The sequence below is a fragment of the Engraulis encrasicolus genome, chromosome 16 (assembly GCF_034702125.1).
Source record: "Engraulis encrasicolus isolate BLACKSEA-1 chromosome 16, IST_EnEncr_1.0, whole genome shotgun sequence".
Lineage (NCBI taxonomy): Eukaryota > Metazoa > Chordata > Actinopteri > Clupeiformes > Engraulidae > Engraulis > Engraulis encrasicolus.
The window spans coordinates 51,364,480-51,381,898 of record NC_085872.1 but is presented as its reverse complement, the minus strand read 5'-3'; the positions used below and the strand labels follow the sequence as shown (position 1 = coordinate 51,381,898).

General features: G+C 43.5%; 1 protein-coding gene across 1 annotated transcript in view; it reads right to left on the bottom strand.

Annotated features, from left to right (window-relative positions):
- Positions 1-5,742: 5,742 nt before the first annotated feature.
- Positions 5,743-17,419, bottom strand: part of LOC134466155 (receptor-type tyrosine-protein phosphatase N2-like) — a 69,020-nt gene continuing 57,343 nt past the window's right edge. The window contains exons 22-29 of the mRNA XM_063220051.1: positions 16,464-16,537; positions 14,983-15,060; positions 12,899-13,018; positions 11,108-11,271; positions 10,068-10,121; positions 9,797-9,861; positions 9,496-9,569; positions 5,743-6,476 (exon numbers count right to left, since the gene is read on the bottom strand). Of these exons, the coding sequence (XP_063076121.1) occupies positions 6,405-6,476; positions 9,496-9,569; positions 9,797-9,861; positions 10,068-10,121; positions 11,108-11,271; positions 12,899-13,018; positions 14,983-15,060; positions 16,464-16,537 (701 nt within the window). The 3' untranslated portion in view covers positions 5,743-6,404. The remainder of the gene's footprint in view (positions 6,477-9,495; positions 9,570-9,796; positions 9,862-10,067; positions 10,122-11,107; positions 11,272-12,898; positions 13,019-14,982; positions 15,061-16,463; positions 16,538-17,419) is intronic.

The window sequence follows — 17,419 nt, the reverse complement described above, 5'->3', positions numbered from 1 at the left end:
AGGGGGGAGGCGGGGAACCTATGTCTCGAGGTCCGCAGGGGGGGGGAACTGATGTCTCGAGGTCCGCAGGGGTGGGGAACCGATGTCTCGAGGTCCGCAGGGGGGGGGAACTGATGTCTCGAGGTCCGCAGGGGGGGGAACCTATGTCTCGAGGTCCGCAGGGGGGGGGAACTGATGTCTTGAGGTCCGCAGGGGGGGGGAACCAATGTCTCGAGGTCCGCAGGGGTGGGGAACCTATGTCTCGAGGTCCGCAGGGGTGGGGAACTGATGTCTCGAGGTCCGTTTACAACACTTGAGGCTGTCTTATCCGGCCCGATATAATTTTAATGTTAAGCAGATTCACACGAAATATAACATGTTTTGTAAGTAAATAATATTTGCAATACAATTAAGTTATTTTTTCATTGGACCTAATGAAAGTTGTTGTGAAGGTGGCAGCCTTCAATATAGACCTAAAATGCAGGGGGAATTCCTGGTTTGTGTTCATAGAACCGCCCTTGGAGGACTTCTAAAGGGCCTTGGAGGAATTTGAATTGGCCCCTTCAATGAAAAAGGTTGCCCACCCCTGCTCTAAACTCACTAACATAATTAAATACATATATTTACAAAGGATTGAGAAAACGTTTTAAAGAATGTTACAAAACATGTGATGTAATGTAATGTAATATGTTCCTGCATATTAGATGTGTAAAGTTACTTTGCATTCGTATGTGTTTCATAACAGTTACTATATGGAATATAATATTATAATATAATAATATGATGTAATAATACAATACTCCTAATATTTATAGTCATACTATAACGCGTACGGAATAGATCAAGTCGAATCTAATCACTGTAGACATCATGGAATGTAATTCTCACAGTATACTGTATGTTTATTTATATGTCAAATGTAGCTGTGAGACCACACCCACAAATTAACTTCAAATGGATGTTGGTTAACACTGTATAGAATTTTATTCTGAAAATGTTGACAAAATAACAGTTATTTATTTATTGAACTTTATGAATGTACCATTTCTAAATATGAATTTATCATATGATACCTAGTATTGTTCATGTACCTTTAATGTAACCTTTTTTTGCTATAATAAAGTAGATATAAACACATTTGAATAAGTATTGTGGAATTGTTCATTCAAAACGTGCAAGATTGATTTGTAATATGGAATTTCAATTTTAATTTGAAACATGAGTTCAGATTTTCAGGTAGTGAAATGATATTGATGTGTAGTATGTCTAATAGGTGTAGAACATGTAATGTGGGTTTGCATACATTATCATAATTTACATACAGTAATGTGTAATCTACATTCATTAAAATTACATCTACGTAGTGTTGACATTGTTATTACTTAAAGTGATACTGTCCCATTTTTTAAAATAAGCTCATATTACATATCCCCTTGAGTTAAATAATTGAGTTTTATCTTTCCGTTGTACTTTCAACCATTCTCTAAGTATGGCAGTGCAATTTTACCTCCATGGTAGCAGTCAACATTGACAGGGCACCGGAATTCGGATCCTTCATAGCACCGACTTAATTGTCAAGATCCTCAGGGGACGACAAGCGTCTTGTCTGTCGGCTCCATGTTTCGGTTCCTAAAGTCTGACTGTCAGCAGCCCCGTAACTAACATTGAGGACACCAAGGTCACCAGCAGCCCTGTAACTAGCATTGAGGACACCGAGGTCAAGTAGCATTGAGGACACCAAGGTCATGTAACATTGAGGACACCAAGGTCATGTCTGACTGTCAGAGCCATCAAACGGCGCTGGAGTCTGTGCTTAAACATCATTTAAACAATTGACAAGCCAGCTGATTTCATTCTGCTGATATTTCATTCTGCTGATTCTATTCCAGGACATGGTCTCCAACCCAATGTATCAAATATATCAATATATATATATAATGAATGAATTGATTGTTGCTCTCGTTATTATTATTATTGACATTAATGTCATATACCTGTTATATGGTATTTGAATGAGTTTGTTTCACATCCAACTTTGCACTTGAATTGTCCTGAATAAATATTCTGCAATATCCCTGTCATTCCCCCAAACTTGTTTCCCCTGTGAACCTTCTTGAACAGGTCAGAACATTATAGCAAACTGTTCTTTAGAGGAAGTTTATGTTACAATTATGTGCTGGAATTAATTGTACTTTTGTTAACTGCTTTACTGAACATACAGTGCAGGGGTTTTAAATTACACATCAGAGGGACCATTCCAGTTTGACATTTCACCTAGACTGTTTCATAGAACATTTCCGTCAAAACAAAAAAAAAGCATGAATTCATGATATGGCTGACTAGTTAGCAGCCCTAGTTAGCAGCACTGGCTTGGCTATGTGACAATGGGGATAATGTGGATTACATGAATTACGAGATGTTCCGGGGTCCAGGAAAGTTTAAAGGTAAGTTTAATACAGTATTTAGGGACGTCTGCATGGTCGAACAAGACTTTGATTTCTGTACCATTGATGTAATGTTGTATGTAGTAGGCCTAGACCAGTCGATCGCGGGCTACCAGTCGATCTCGAGGGGAGTGGCAGTCGATCGCGAGATTGGAATGTGACAGGAAAAAGACTGTCTTTCAAAAGTAGGCTATATCAAGCTGCTGGTACTGTATTGGTTAGATAATTAGTCTCAGGGTAACACAGAATGAGGGGAAAGCATTATTAAATGACCGTGAGGGTATTGAAGTTGGTTCATGTGCGCAAACATGTAACATCGGGTGAGTAACAGAACACGCGCGCCACGATGCGTTATGACGCGGCGAAATGCAAGGAACTTTGTCCAAATCGCTAACCGCATGAATCATCGCTAATCGTTTACATCGCGTGCTGCGTATTAGTAGTTGACATGTTATGTATGGAATTCACTTCAATTTATGCTGTTTCTTGCTCCAGTTATAGGAAAAACGATTGGCCAAAGTCACAATAGAAAGCCTTTGCTGTGCTACTGTCATGGAGAGCTGGAAAAAAAACCTTCATAGAAGAAGTCACTCTTAACAGGTGTCTTAACCAATCCAATGACCTCTTTCTCTTTCTCTCTCTCTCTCTCTCTCTCTCCCTCTCTTTCATAGTAGAGTGAACTTAATTACTATTTGCCCATAACAAATGCTGAATTTCTGAGCCCTTTTTTAATTTGCACCACTGAAGGCATTTGATAATGCTTCATCATATATGCCTTTTATACCAAATGTTGATCATTTTGAAATAAAGGTTGGGCACCCCTGGCCTAGACCTAATGCTTTGAGTCCAGTTGCTGGCTAGAGTTCACATGTTGACATCAGCCGGCTGTGACTTGTGTAGGTTACAGGGTGTCCCGGTTTGTTATGGTCTGTCCTGGATAGAGGAATAACTGTCCCCTCTTTTTGTAATGCACTCCCCCATACTACCCCATTGAAATAAACACATATAATTAATCTTTCATGCTCACACCATGTTTCCCGTTTTTTTACCACTCAAATGTGGCAATCCTACGTCTCTGTTTTGGTAAGCTCTCAGCAGACTGGGTATCATAGGCTACATTAAAGGTACACTGTGCAGGAAATGGTGAAAAAAGGTACTGCAACTATGCTGCTCATTGAAACTGGGCTGCCTATTGCCAAATTTGATCTTTTCATGAGTGTACTAAGTAATAAACTAATATGTTCTAGTATGGCCCAAGTACAGTCTTTTTTTCAGCTAAAAATGTCTATTTCAGGAAATTCAAAACGGCGGACCATGACCAAAGATCCCCCTTTTCATGTATGAAAAGTGCAATTTTCCCAGTCATAATCAATACTTAGAATTTCATGGTGGTGGTACGTATTCATGAAAAAGCGAACAGTGAATGTGTAGTATGAATTCTGGAAATAAACAACTAAATATCTTACACAGTGTACCTTTAAAAAAAATTACTCCTGTAACATTTGTCATGGGATTGATACCAAGGCAAGGCAAGGCAAGGCAAATTTATTTATATAGCGCATTTCATACACAGGTGCAACTCAATGTGCTTCACAAAGTTAACAAATGTAAATGAAAGGAAAACAGGGAAATGAATTAGAGTCAAAAAAAAACATTTAAAACATTAAGATAAAACATAAGGTAAAAATAATAATAAAATAAAACATAAATAAACATAAAACCTTGAAAAACAATTCTTATTTTACTAATTTACTTCTCTTATTTTACCGTCTTTTCATTCAATAATTTAAGAAAGCATCTGAGAACAGCTTTGTCTTGAGTCTAGATTTAAAGCTATCAATAGTGGGTGCATTTTTTACGTCATCTGGAAGCTGGTTCCAAAGCTTTGAAGCATAGAAGCTAAAGGCTGCCTCTCCACATTTTGTTTTGACTTTTGGAATCACCAGCAAATTCTTCTCCGTTGACCTTAGTGACCTGGCCGGTGCATACAGCTGAAACATATCCAGTAGATATGTGGGTCCCATTCCATTTAATGATTTAAATACAAGTAGCATTGCCTTAAAATCAATTCTGTAGCTTACTGGGAGCCAATGCAGCGATCTTAAAATTGGAGTAATGTGGTCAAACTTCCTTGTCTTTGTAAGAACCCTTGCAGCTGCATTTTGTACCAGTTGAAGCTGTTTAATGGTCTTATTTGGGAGGCCAGTAAACAGACTGTTACAGTAATCGACTTTACTAGAAATGAAGGCATGTATTATTAGCTTCTCCAGATCATGTTTAGACATCAGGCCCCTAAATTTAGAGACGTTTTTTATGTGATAGAATGCAGACTTAGTAATAGCTTTCATGTGACTGTTGAAATTTAGGTCACTGTCAATGAGGACCCCAAGATTTTTAACTGTTTAACAAGTGAATTTGCACCCTACCGCAGAACAGTTTTAATCAAACATAAGTCATTTTTACCAATATCAAAACTAGAGATGCACCGGATCCTGATTTTTAGGATCCTGCCGGATGCCAGATACACTGCTTAAGATCCTGCCGGATCCGGAACCGGATACCGGATCTTACGAAAGGGTTGAAACACATAGTCTACTTGCACACGTGGGCCCTTTTTTATTACATTGGCTCAAACTAGTTTTTAGACTCATTGGCTTGCTGACAAACTGCCTGCAACGGCCGCTTCCAAAGGGCTTTCACTCCATGCAGTGATTGGGGTTGTGAAAGACTGACTGAAAAGCCAAGGCTAAAAACTAGAGATGCACCAGATCCTGAGTTTTAGGATTTTTAACTGCCAGATACCGGATCCACTGCTTAAGATCCTGCCGGATCCGGATCCTCTGAAAAACCCTATTATCCTGCCTTTTCCCATCTCTAATCAAAACCGTCTGTAATTATACAAGCCGTGTCGACAGGACAACTGAAAGAGAGCATATTACAGCGTACAGTTTACCATGAATGCCATTAACCAGCTATTGCTATTTACCATGAATGCTGCATAGAAATGCCATTAACCCGCTATTGCTGCATAGAAATGCCATTAACCCGCTATTGCTAGTCACAACGTGCGCCCCTCAGATCTGTTACGCCATCTACTGGCCACTTTGGGTAACTGCAAGTTTAATTCAGGACCTCTAGGAAATGAAAATGGAACCGCTCAGGAACAGGAACCGAAAGGAAGGAACCGGAACCGCTCAGGAACAGGAACCGAAAGGAAGGAACCGGAACTTGTTCATCAAAAAGGATTCAGACAAGGCACAACATCTCTATTCTAGACTATTGGCATAGTAACAGGACAATCAATGCTTACACTCAAACACACACATGTTTTATTTAATTGTTTACAAGGGGACCAATATCAATACATCACTGGTACACTGATATGAATTTCAATGACAGCGTATTTGTCAGTGTTTTTTTTTTTTTTTTACAGTAGGATCACTCACGACGGCACACAATATCCAGGAATTTGCATTTAGTGTAATCGTGGGTTTTGTGTTTCTCTATGTGTGTGTGTGTCTGCATGTTTCTGTGTGTGTATGTCTGTGTGTGTGTTTGTGTGTCTATTTACATTTGCATTTGATATTTGACCAAGCCTGTGTCTGTGTATCGGCATCATAATGTGTGTTACTGTTGTGTATGTCTGTGTATGATGTTTGTGTGTATGTGTCTGTGTGTAGTTTGTGTGTGTGTGTCTGTGTGTGTATCTGTGTGTAGTTTGTGTTTTAGCGCCCTCTGGGGCATCACTGTGGTAGCGCCTTCGGGTGACAATGGCTGAATCTCAAATGGTGCACTTGTGCACTTCGGGCACTATGTTTCAGTGCGTAACTAATACGACATGCGCACTGAAACATGAACACTAAAGTGCACAAGTGCACCATTTGAGATTCAGCCAATATTTTCCTCTGACACAAACACTACAAACATGGCCGACAAAGCCAGAGTCTCCCAGTAGGGCGGCCATCTTCACTTGTAGTCTTTTCACTGTGGTAGCGCCTTCAGGATGCCGTTCACCTCCTCTGCCACTGTGGTCAGCACAAACTCAAACTGCTCCTGCAGAACAAGAAGAAAAAACACACAGACTTAAAGAGGCACTGTGTAGGATGGTGGCCAGAGTAGGTATTGCACTGTGTAGGATGGTGGCCAGGATAGGTATTGCACTGTGTAGGATGGTGGCCAGAGTAGGCATTGCACTGTGTAGGATGGTGGCCAGAGTAGGTATTGCACTGTGTAGGATGGTGGCCAGAGTAGGTACTGCACTGTGTAGGATGGTGGCCAGAGTAGGTATTGCACTGTGTAGGATGGTGGCCAGAGTAGGTACTGCACTGTGTAGGATGGTGGCCAGAGTAGGTATTGCACTGTGTAGGATGGTGGCCAGAGTAGGTATTGCACTGTGTAGGATGGTGGCCAGAGTAGGTATTGCACTGTGTAGCGCATGGATTCTGGAAATTCACTACTAAAAATATTACACAGTGATCCTTTCCCATCTCAACACAACATGCCACGGTTTCATAAAGTAGAGTAACAGTAGAGTAGTAGAGTGGAGTGGAGAATAGTAGAGTAGAGTAGAGTAGAGTAGAGTAGAGTAGTAGAGTAGAGTAGAGTAGAGTAGAGTAGAGTAGTAGAGTAGAGTACAGTAGAGTAGAGTAGAGTAGAGTAGAGTAGAGTACAGTAGAGTAGAGTAGAGTAGAGTAGAGTAGAGTAGAGTAGAGTACAGTAGAGTAGAGTAGAGTACAGTAGAGTAGAGTAGAGTAGAGTAGAGTAGAGTAGAGTAGAGTAGAGTACAGTAGAGTACAGTAGAGTACAGTAGAGTAGAGTAGAGTACAGTAGAGTACAGTAGAGTAGAGTAGAGTAGTAGAGTACAGTAGAGTACAGTAGAGTAGAGTAGAGTAGTAGAGTAGAGTAGAGTACAGTAGAGTAGAGTAGCATCAGCTCCACATCAACCGTGAATCCAAAAACCAAAATGTCCGTCACCCACCGAGGAAAGAGAGTGCAAAGAGCCTCAACTGTTTTGCCCCGAATATTGGGTCTTCCTAAATTGAGATTGACTAAAAAACATTATTATTATCATTTAACTATGAAGGGGGGGGGCCTCATGAGCAGTTATGCCTAGGGCCTCCAAAACCTCATTATTATTATCATTTAACTATGAGGGGGGCCTCCTCACCAGTTATGCCTAGGGGGGCCTCCTCACCAGTTATGCCTAGGGGGGCCTCCTCACCAGTTATGCCTAGGGGGGCCTCCTCACCAGTTATGCCTAGGGAGGGGGGGGGCCTCATGAGCAGTTATGCCTAGGGAGGCCTCATGAGCAGTTATGCCTAGGGAGGCCTCATGAGCAGTTAGGCCGGGGAGGGGGGGGGCCTCATGAGCAGTTATGCCTAGGGAGGGGGGGGCCTCATGAGCAGTTATGCCTAGGGGGGCCTCATGAGCAGTTATGCCTAGGGAGGCCTCATGAGCAGTTATGCCTAGGGCCTCTAATGAGGGGGGGCCTCATGAGCAGTTATGCCTAGGGAGGGGGGGCCTCATGAGCAGTTATGCCTAGGGGGGGGGGGGCCTCATGAGCAGTTTATGCCTAGGGGGGGGGGGGCCTCATGAGTAGTTATGCCTGGGGGGGGGGGGGCCTCATGAGCAGTTATGCCTAGGGAGGGGGGGGGGCTCATGAGCAGTTATGCCTAGGGGGGGCCTCATGANCAGTTATGCCTAGGGGGGGCCTCATGAGCAGTTATGCCTAGGGAGGCCTCATGAGCAGTTATGCCTAGGGGGGGGGGGGCCTCATGAGCAGTTATGCCTAGGGGGGCCTCCTCACCAGTTATGCCTAGGGGGGCCTCCTCACCAGTTATGCCTAGGGGGGCCTCCTCACCAGTTATGCCTAGGGGGGCCTCCTCACCAGTTATGCCTAGGGAGGGGGGGGCCTCATGAGCAGTTATGCCTAGGGGGGGGGGGGGGGGGCTCATGAGCAGTTATGCCTAGGGCCTCTAATGAGGGGGGCCTCATGAGCAGTTATGCCTAGGGGGGCCTCATGAGCAGTTATGCCTAGGGAGGGGGGGGGCCTCATGAGCAGTTATGCCTAGGGAGGCCTCATGAGCAGTTATGCCTAGGGAGGGGGGGGGCCTCATGAGCAGTTATGCCTAGGGGGGCCTCATGAGCAGTTATGCCTAGGGGGGGCCTCATGAGCAGTTATGCCTAGGGGGAGGGGGGGGCCTCATGAGCAGTTATGCCTAGGGAGGGGGGGGCCTCATGAGCAGTTATGCCTAGGGAGGGGGGGGGCCTCATGAGCAGTTATGCCTAGGGGGGCCTCATGAGCAGTTATGCCTAGGGAGGGGGGGGGCCTCATGAGCAGTTATGCCTAGGGAGGCCTCATGAGCAGTTATGCCTAGGGAGGCCTCATGAGCAGTTATGCCTAGGGCCTCCAAAACCTCAGCAGAGGCCCTGGTCACCCGAACATTTGAATTTTTAGTTTGACACTTTGATATTCAAATCAAAGCAAAAAACAACCTTGTAGTATCCAAATATGATGTTGCTCAAAATTATTTGTAGCTTATTTCACGACATAGATATCCGTCTGCCTTATGCTAGTCAACTAGCTTACGTAATGCCATAACTCCAACCACACTCTGGGCAACACGTTTTCTAATGTTTCTAACCAGGTTGACTTAGCACAAGCTTGACACGGCCGGATTGTATGTGGAAAACAACTTGAAACCCCCTCTCCACCAATAGAGCCGCCATTGACTTTTTTTGTGAACTTTGGATGTAATAGAACTACAATAATGACAGCCTTTGCAGTAGTCTACCTGTGGGGCGGCCATGTTCATTTGTAGTCTATAATAGTTCTACAGTGAATGGCTTCAAATACAGGCTCTGGCTCCTATAGAACTACACTATTGACTGGCATTGTAATAATCGACAAGAAAAGCGGACATTTTCTTTCGTAGTCTTTTCAGGTTACACTGCAAATGGCTTCTGACGCAAGTTGTGGGTCTACTATAGTGGGACTACAAAGATGCCTGCCATTTTGAATGTCTACCAATACGGCGGCCATTTGCTTTTGTAGTCTTTTTTTGTTACTTACCTTAGTTTGCACCATATTGGCCCTCTGGTCCCTCAGATGTTCCAGGGTGGCCGCAATGTCGATCTCCTTAGCGCCTGTTTGACACACAAATGACATTATGTTACATTATATTATTACATTACATGTCATTACATTATCTAACACAGAGATCAACGTGTTGTACATCACAAATGTCTAATTTATGTGTTCAAGAATATTCTAATTGCCACTGTTTGGAATATTCTAAATCCCACCGCTGGCATTGTTTTGAGCATTCCATTTGCCATTGTGATGAGCTTTCTAATTTGAAAATTCAACAGACCTTTTGACATCTTGTTCAGCACCATATCGATGAGAATGTAAGTCCCTGTCCTTCCAGCTCCATCACTGCAAAAACACACACACACACATACACACACACACACACACACACACACACACACACACACACACACACACACACACACACACACACACACACACACACTTGTTTTCCTAAAAATATCAACTTCATTATACAGTATATCAAAATATCAAAATCATTCTATTATCTGCCATGATTGTGTGTGTGCGCGTGCGTGCGTGTGTGTTACCTGCAGTGAACGATGATAGGACAGGACCGACCACGATAGCACTTGTTGACTTTTCTGCAGAGAGTGACAGAGAGAGGGAGACACAGAGAGTGACAGAGAGAGAGACACAGAGATAGAGACAGAGAGAGAGACAGAGAGGGAGACAGAGAGAGAGAGACACAGAGAGAGGCAGAGAGAGAAAGAGAGAGGGAGACACAGAGAGAGACACAGAGAGAGAGACAGAGAGAGAGGTGTGTTCCTGTAGTTAAATTAACCGTGGATTATAATGGGTTTCAATGGGGCACCTAAGTCATGCCCTTCTACTTCCGAGTCGTGGGGCTGAATGGGAATGGGAGTAAGTGGAGCGAGCCAAGCTAAATCCTCATCCTGTTTGGCATGTGCTCCGGATTTCACATATGATGGCTGTGGATTGGATTTGCGTTGTAAGACCACTCATTTTCGGCACGCAAGAAAGGTTATTTTAGCTTTTGCACAAAACTGTGATAGAGACTACAATGTGCGCCTCGCATATTTGACGTGAACCGAGACACAGCCAACCCTATCGCTGCACCGAGGCACAGCCAACCCTATCGCTGCACCGCGGCTGAAGTGGCTGCACGTCGGACATGCGACTTCTTTTGTGTACTCCAAAAAAATTGATATTTTTGCACGCACACAACTTAAAAATCCCTTGCCAAGTGAAGTCGACAAGCACACCATTGGTTATCTTTAATTCTGAGGTACAGCATATGTGTGATCGACGGAAGAATGTGAGGTGGATCGGAAAATAGCTTTGATCAGTCCATTAGAGCCCTGTCAAAAGTTTTGGCTTTCCCAGCCCCATGAGCCGCCCGGAAGGGGTGGAGACTTAGGTGCCCCATGGCAGAAAAGACTACACACTAGGCTAACTAAAGAGGCCATTTTTGTATTTCAAAACCCACGTCTTATAATGGGTTTCAATGGCAGAGAAGACTACACACTAGCCTACATAAAGAGGCAATTTTTGTAAGTCAATATCTGTGCTTTAGTATGGGTTTCAATGGGGCAAAAGACTACAATACCTGCGGAAGTCCAGCAGCGTCTGCGTGTCTGGCACGGTGGCGCCCCCCCAGGTGTGCAGGTGGAACTGCGAGACGGTGCGACTCTCGTTGCTCTGCATGTTCTTCAGGTAGAAGCTGCGAACCAGGAAGTCCTCGCACCACACATGCTCAGACACCAGGTTGACCTGAGGAAAGAGGCCATTTTAGTAGTTCAATAGTCATGTTTTATAATAGACTTCAAAGGGATAAAAGACTACAAATGGATGTCTCAAGCTCAAGCCGTTCAGGAGGTCCTCAAGCCACACATACAACATGTTCAATAGCCTTCAATGGGATGAAAGACTACATGCTAGGCTACCTGAAAAGACCATTTTTGTTGTTCAATAGCCATTTCTTATAATGGTTTTCAATGGGAGAAACGACTACACACTAGGCATCCTGAAGTGGCCCTTTTAAGATGCATTCTAGCATCTCTATAAGAGGGTATGTCCGTCCGTCCGCCGGTCTGTCCGTCTGAAACGCATTCTTTAAAACGGCCAAAACACAATCTTTGCCGGCATCGGACGCATCTCTGTCCACCTGTCAGACTTGTTGTAGCTCAATAGTCACGTCTTATACATGGATTCAGAGTGTTTGTAAACACTGTGTTGTGAGGAGGGGCAAGACACTGGCAGCCAACCACGTGAGCTAATTCTTTGACCGACAGCCGTTTCCAACAATCAGAGGTCGAGAGGTGTGCAGTTAGTTTCGTGCAGTCACGGGAAAGCAAACATTTAGAGCCCATGTACAATGTGTTTCAGTGGGAGAAAAGTCACATAAAATACTGAATCAGACCCAAGATATCCCAAAACACGCCCACTCAATGCAAAAGTGGGTGCTCAAGTTGGGTCTCCTAAGGGGGCGTTGTCCCCTACTTCTTCTTCTCTCTTTGAGGTATTTGCGCAAGACGTGCGCTACCGCCATCTATAGCGCTAAGGGGAATTCACTAAGGGGGATTCTCAACCTCAGTACTCTGAAGGTCTCCTAACCAAAGGTCTCCTAAAGGGGCGTTCACCCGACATAAAGTGGATACCGGAAAAGAAACAAAATGACGCTTCTTGTTAGATCCACCTTCTTTGGTCACATCTTTGTCCGCCTGTCAGACTTGAAGTTCAATGGTCACGTTTTATAATGCGTTTCAATGGGAGAAAAGACTACAGACCTCGTAGATGTGGCAGAGATTGGAGAAAAGACTACAGACCTCGTAGATGTGGTAGAGATTATAAATGGGAGAAAAGACTACAGACCTCGTAGATGTGGCAGAGATTGGAGAAAAGACTACAGACCTCGTAGATGTGGTAGAGATTATAAATGGGAGAAAAGACTACAGACCTCGTAGATGTGGTAGAGACTACAGACCTCGTAGATGTGGTAGAGAGTAGACTACAGACCTCGTAGATGTGGTAGAGATTGGAGGCAAGACTACAGACCTCGTAGATGAGGTGGAGATTGGACTACAGACCTCGTAGATGTGGTAGAGATTATAAATGGGAGAAAAGACTACAGACCTCGTAGATGTGGTAGAGATTGGAGCCCTCTTTATAATGTGTTTCAATGGGAGAAAAGACTACAGACCTCGTAGATGTGGTAGAGATTGGAGACTACAGACCTTGTAGATGTGGTAGAGATTGGAGACTACAGACCTTGTAGATGTGGTAGAGATTGGAGCCAAGACTACAGACCTCGTAGATGTGGTAGAGATTGGACTACAAACCTCGTAGATGTGGTAGAGACTACAGACCTCGTAGATGTGGTAGAGATTGGACTACAAACCTCGTAGATGTGGTAGAGATTGGAGCCCTCGTCTGGCCAGTAGTGGTGCGACTGCTTGACTCCCGACTCCACGAGCGGCGTGAGCATGACGATGACGACTGCCCCACTCTCCCATACCATCTGGAAAACAACAGGGGCAGCCATTTTTGTAGTTCAATAACCGTATTTCATAATGGAGTTCAATGGGCAAAAAGATTACACTGAGGCAAGCTTTCACTTACCAGGGATGAATAGTCTGCAAAACCTAATATTACAGACACAATTACATACTAGTGTTTAAAGTCATCAAGGGCCCAATAGGATTTTTATGTATTTTATTATATTGAAATCTTCAGAGCTCCCTAAGCCATAACCAATCAAAATTCTTATAGAGTTCTCAGACTCTGGGGCAAGAGCAAAACATTTTATAAGAGGTGTCAGACAATGGGCCAACATTCCAAAATAATATCTAGACAAATCCACAAAGGGTAGATTATGTTTACATTGTACTGTAGATCCCTTCTCAATGTTCTGAAGAAGGCCAAGATGTCTTGGACAATGGACCAAAATTCAAAAGGAATCCCCTGAATTGGTCAGGTTGTTATGTATTCACAGCCATAGAAATCAATACAGCTAGGAATGGGCATAATTAATCAATTAACCGATGAATGATCATTAAACATTTAGTCGAGGAAATTAATCTTCGCCGAAAAAAACGTTAAAAAAAAAAACTTGAATGTAGGTCATTAGTGCACGTCCTCAATGCAATGCATTTCGCTGTTACACCTACACAATTTGGGCAGCAGGGGGCAATATCTCACCATCACCGTACCCTGGCTTGACTTGTTTGTTACATGCGAGCTTCCGTAGAGCGGGCTTGTCTGCACTGTTGTGCCTCCGTTGTTGGCTCGCAACTTGAAGCCTCCCTCGTTTGCGCATTGCGCACCAATTCAAGTTTAACTTTTCTTGTTAATCACTTAACACTTGTGTTGTTAATAAAAACAAATCCTCGAAGGAAAAACATGATGTTTTTTATGTATTTTTGTTATATAAGAGTATAGGGCATGGTGGGCCTAAATGTGTGCTGTTTTTAATATAAAAATGTTAATGGTTAACCGATTATTAATCATTAAGAGAGGGGAGAGGGGAGAAAGTAAGAGAGAGGGAGAGAGAGAGAGAGAGAGGGGGGGGGAGTAAGAAAGAGACTTTTTAAACCACCCATTTATTGTATCATTTTCAGCAGGTCAGATTACAAGTTTAAGCCATAAATTACACACCATATGTGGAGGGAGAAGAAAAACCTCTCCTGCACCTCAAACACACACCTTCCTTGTAACCTCTCCTGCACCTCAAACACACACCTTCCTTGTAAACAGAAACAACACGGTCCAAAGCTGCATATCCCCAACTGAACAGCAGCCTCTGGTTGACATTCTGAGAATACATGGTACACCGTTTCTGGCACATTACACAATATACAGAGATTGGAGCCCTCACCCCCCACCCCTGCAACAAAAACCTTCGTAGGTATGGCAATATACGCCACTGAAGAGTGAGAGGGAGAGAGAGAGAGAGAGAGAGGGAGGGAGAGAGGGAGAGAGGGAGAGAGAGAGAGGGAGGGAGGGAGAGAGGGAGAGAGAGAGGGAGAGAGAGAGTAAGAGAGAGAGAGAGAGAGAGAGAGAGACAGAGAGAGAGAGAGAGTAAAGCGGCGTACACACACATTACTAGCTTCTGGCTTGGTCGGTTACTCGCCTCTCTTTCATGGAACGTTCGCTGAAAGTTACCGCAGCTTTAACTGCCAATGAACAGGCGAGAGGTACCGAACTCTGCATTCCAATTGGTTACTCGCTTACTCGCCTCACTCGAAGAAAAAATATTTTCAACTCGGGATCCGCCCACATCGCATCGCTTGTACAGTACTCGCCTACTCGACAGCTCGTCTCGCTGGAACACATTGATATTCTATTGACTTAATTCGCTGAGCGAGTTACTAGTAGCAACGTGTGTGTACGGCCCTTTAGAGAGAGCGAGAGGGAAGGAGAGAGGGAGAAAGAGAGAGAGTAAGAGAGTAAGAGAGAGAGAGAGGATGCCAACCCCAAACTCACCTGCCAGAAGTCGGCCACAGTGGAGGGTAGAGGCCCTTGTGTGGCGATGTACGCTGGGTATCTCGGGTCGTGGTCCATCTGGAAAAGGAGACAAAAGACACATCATTCATTTTTATTAATTAATTTATTAACATTTCATTTTATTTTTTTCATTATCATTATCTTTTAATGTTGATGTTAATCTGAGAGTTCAGCACATTGAGCTGCATCTCAGGTATTCATTATTCTGTACACATATTATTATTATTGTTAGTATTATTACCCAAACCTGATCCAGATCAGCAGTAGTGTAATGTACATACAGTAGTATAGTGTAATGTAGTGTAATCGCATGAATAGACCAGATGGCGCGATGCGATTCAAGCGACAGAGTGCAGCAGCAAGCGATACGAGCGATTGAGGAGACTAGAGTATGTCCGTACAGGCAGAAGGCAAAGCATTCAAGCATTCCCATTGGCTGTGGTCACTGACCTCTATACAGTCATTGGCTGTCGCGGCTTGTCGCCGTACCGTGTCATAGAGAGTTGAAAGGATTTCAACTTCAAACTGTCGCGCTCGTCGCGCAAATCGCTCTAGTCTCCAGAATCGCTTTTGTCGCGCAACTCAATACAAAGTCAATTACTTCCGTCGCTCGCCTCGCTCTTGTCGCGGTAGGTGTATTTCTGCGGTTATGTAGTGTAGTGGACTCCCCGCTCGTTCTCACTAATCATCTTCACAGGCGCACGCAGGTTTCCGGAACCCAGGTGCGCAGCGTTATGGTGTTGATTGACAGGAGTCAAAAGCATGCCAGAAGCAACAATGGAGGCCGTTTTTTTTTAACTTTGATTTACATTCACACATCCACACACTTTACACAAACTTTTATTTCTCCCCTAGTCCCTTCATTCCTTTACATTATGCTATCTTAATATTTAAATAACAAATATAAGTAAAACTTGATTCGGTTTCTGTGGTCTTCCATTTCCAGTAGTGTAGTGCAGTGTAGTGAAGTGTAGAGTAATGTAGAGTAATGCAGTGTAGAGTAATGCAGTGTAGTGCAATGTCGTGTCGTGTCGTGTCGTGTCGTGTAATGTAGTGTAATATAATGTACTGTAGTGTAGTGTAATGTGGTGTTCTGTAATGTAATGTAGAGTAATGCAGTGTAGAGTAATGCAGTGTAGTGTAATTCAGTGTAATGTAGTGTAGTGTAGTGTAGTGTAGTGTAATGTAGTGTTGTGTTGCATGCTGGGTAGTGTAGTGTAGTGTAGTGTAGTGTAGTGTAGTGTAGTGTAGTGTTGCATGCTGGGTAGTGTAGTGTAGTGTAGTGTAGTGTAGTGTAGTGTAGTGTAGTGTAGTGTAGTGTAGTGTAGTGTAGTGTAGTGTAGTGTAGTGTAGTGGTGCATGCTGGGTAGTGTAGTGTGATACTGTATTTGCTTACTATTGGGCTGGTATAGTGTAGTGGTGCATGCTGGGTAGTGTAGTGTAATACTGTATTTGCTCACTATTGGGCTGGCATTGATGTAGTCCGATGAGGATTGGCTGTTCTCAACTCGAAGCTTGAACCTGGAATGGTCGTCTGGAAAAAGGAAGAGAGAGAGAGAGAGAGAGAGACAGAGAGAGAGAGAGAGAGAGAGAGAGAGAGAGAGAGAGAGAGAGAGAGAGAGAGAGAGAGAGAGAGAGAGACAGAGAGAGAGAGAGAGACAAAGAGAGAGAGAGAGAGAGAGAGAGAGAGACAGAGAGAGTCAGTGAGAGAAGGTAAACAAGAAACAACAAAAGACAGAAAGAAGAGAGTAAGGCTCGTGGTATGCTTGCTGTAGGATACGCGTGCACAGGCACGATTTGTGCATGAGCGCTTAACAGTTTTTCCTCGATTGCTTACACACAATTTTCGGAATCAGGTCTCGAATTCTCAAAACTCTACACACAAATCCCCAAAACTCAACGGGCAAAACTCCTCACTACCTCTGAAAAATATGCGTCTTGTCTCAAAACAATGTACTCTCTTCTCAAATTTGTTCTCAAATGAAACACACAAGCAGTCATTTCAATCCACACTAATATGAGCCTATTGAGCACTAATGGTCATATGGTAAAACACTTTACTCAGCTTGACACACAGTAGAGACTTATTATGTTCAGTGTTAAACTTACTGAAGAGGGTATCTTTCTGTTGTAAAACACTGAAATATTGTTTTCAGACTCAGATCATTTTACATATTTTTCTGACATCGAAAAATAGTGCACTAATTTGCTGTAAAATGCTGGGTAACCACATGAAAGTGATCTCTTGTATAACATATTTTGGAGATCAGAAACTAAACAAATGTGTTTTCTCACTGCATGGTTGGTTGGTGATGGTTTTAGATTGCCAACAGATATGAAGAGAATTTGCCCATGTGATGAGGAAGTGAACATAGTATGGCAGTTGATTTTTAGTCTGGCGGCAAACGCCATACTC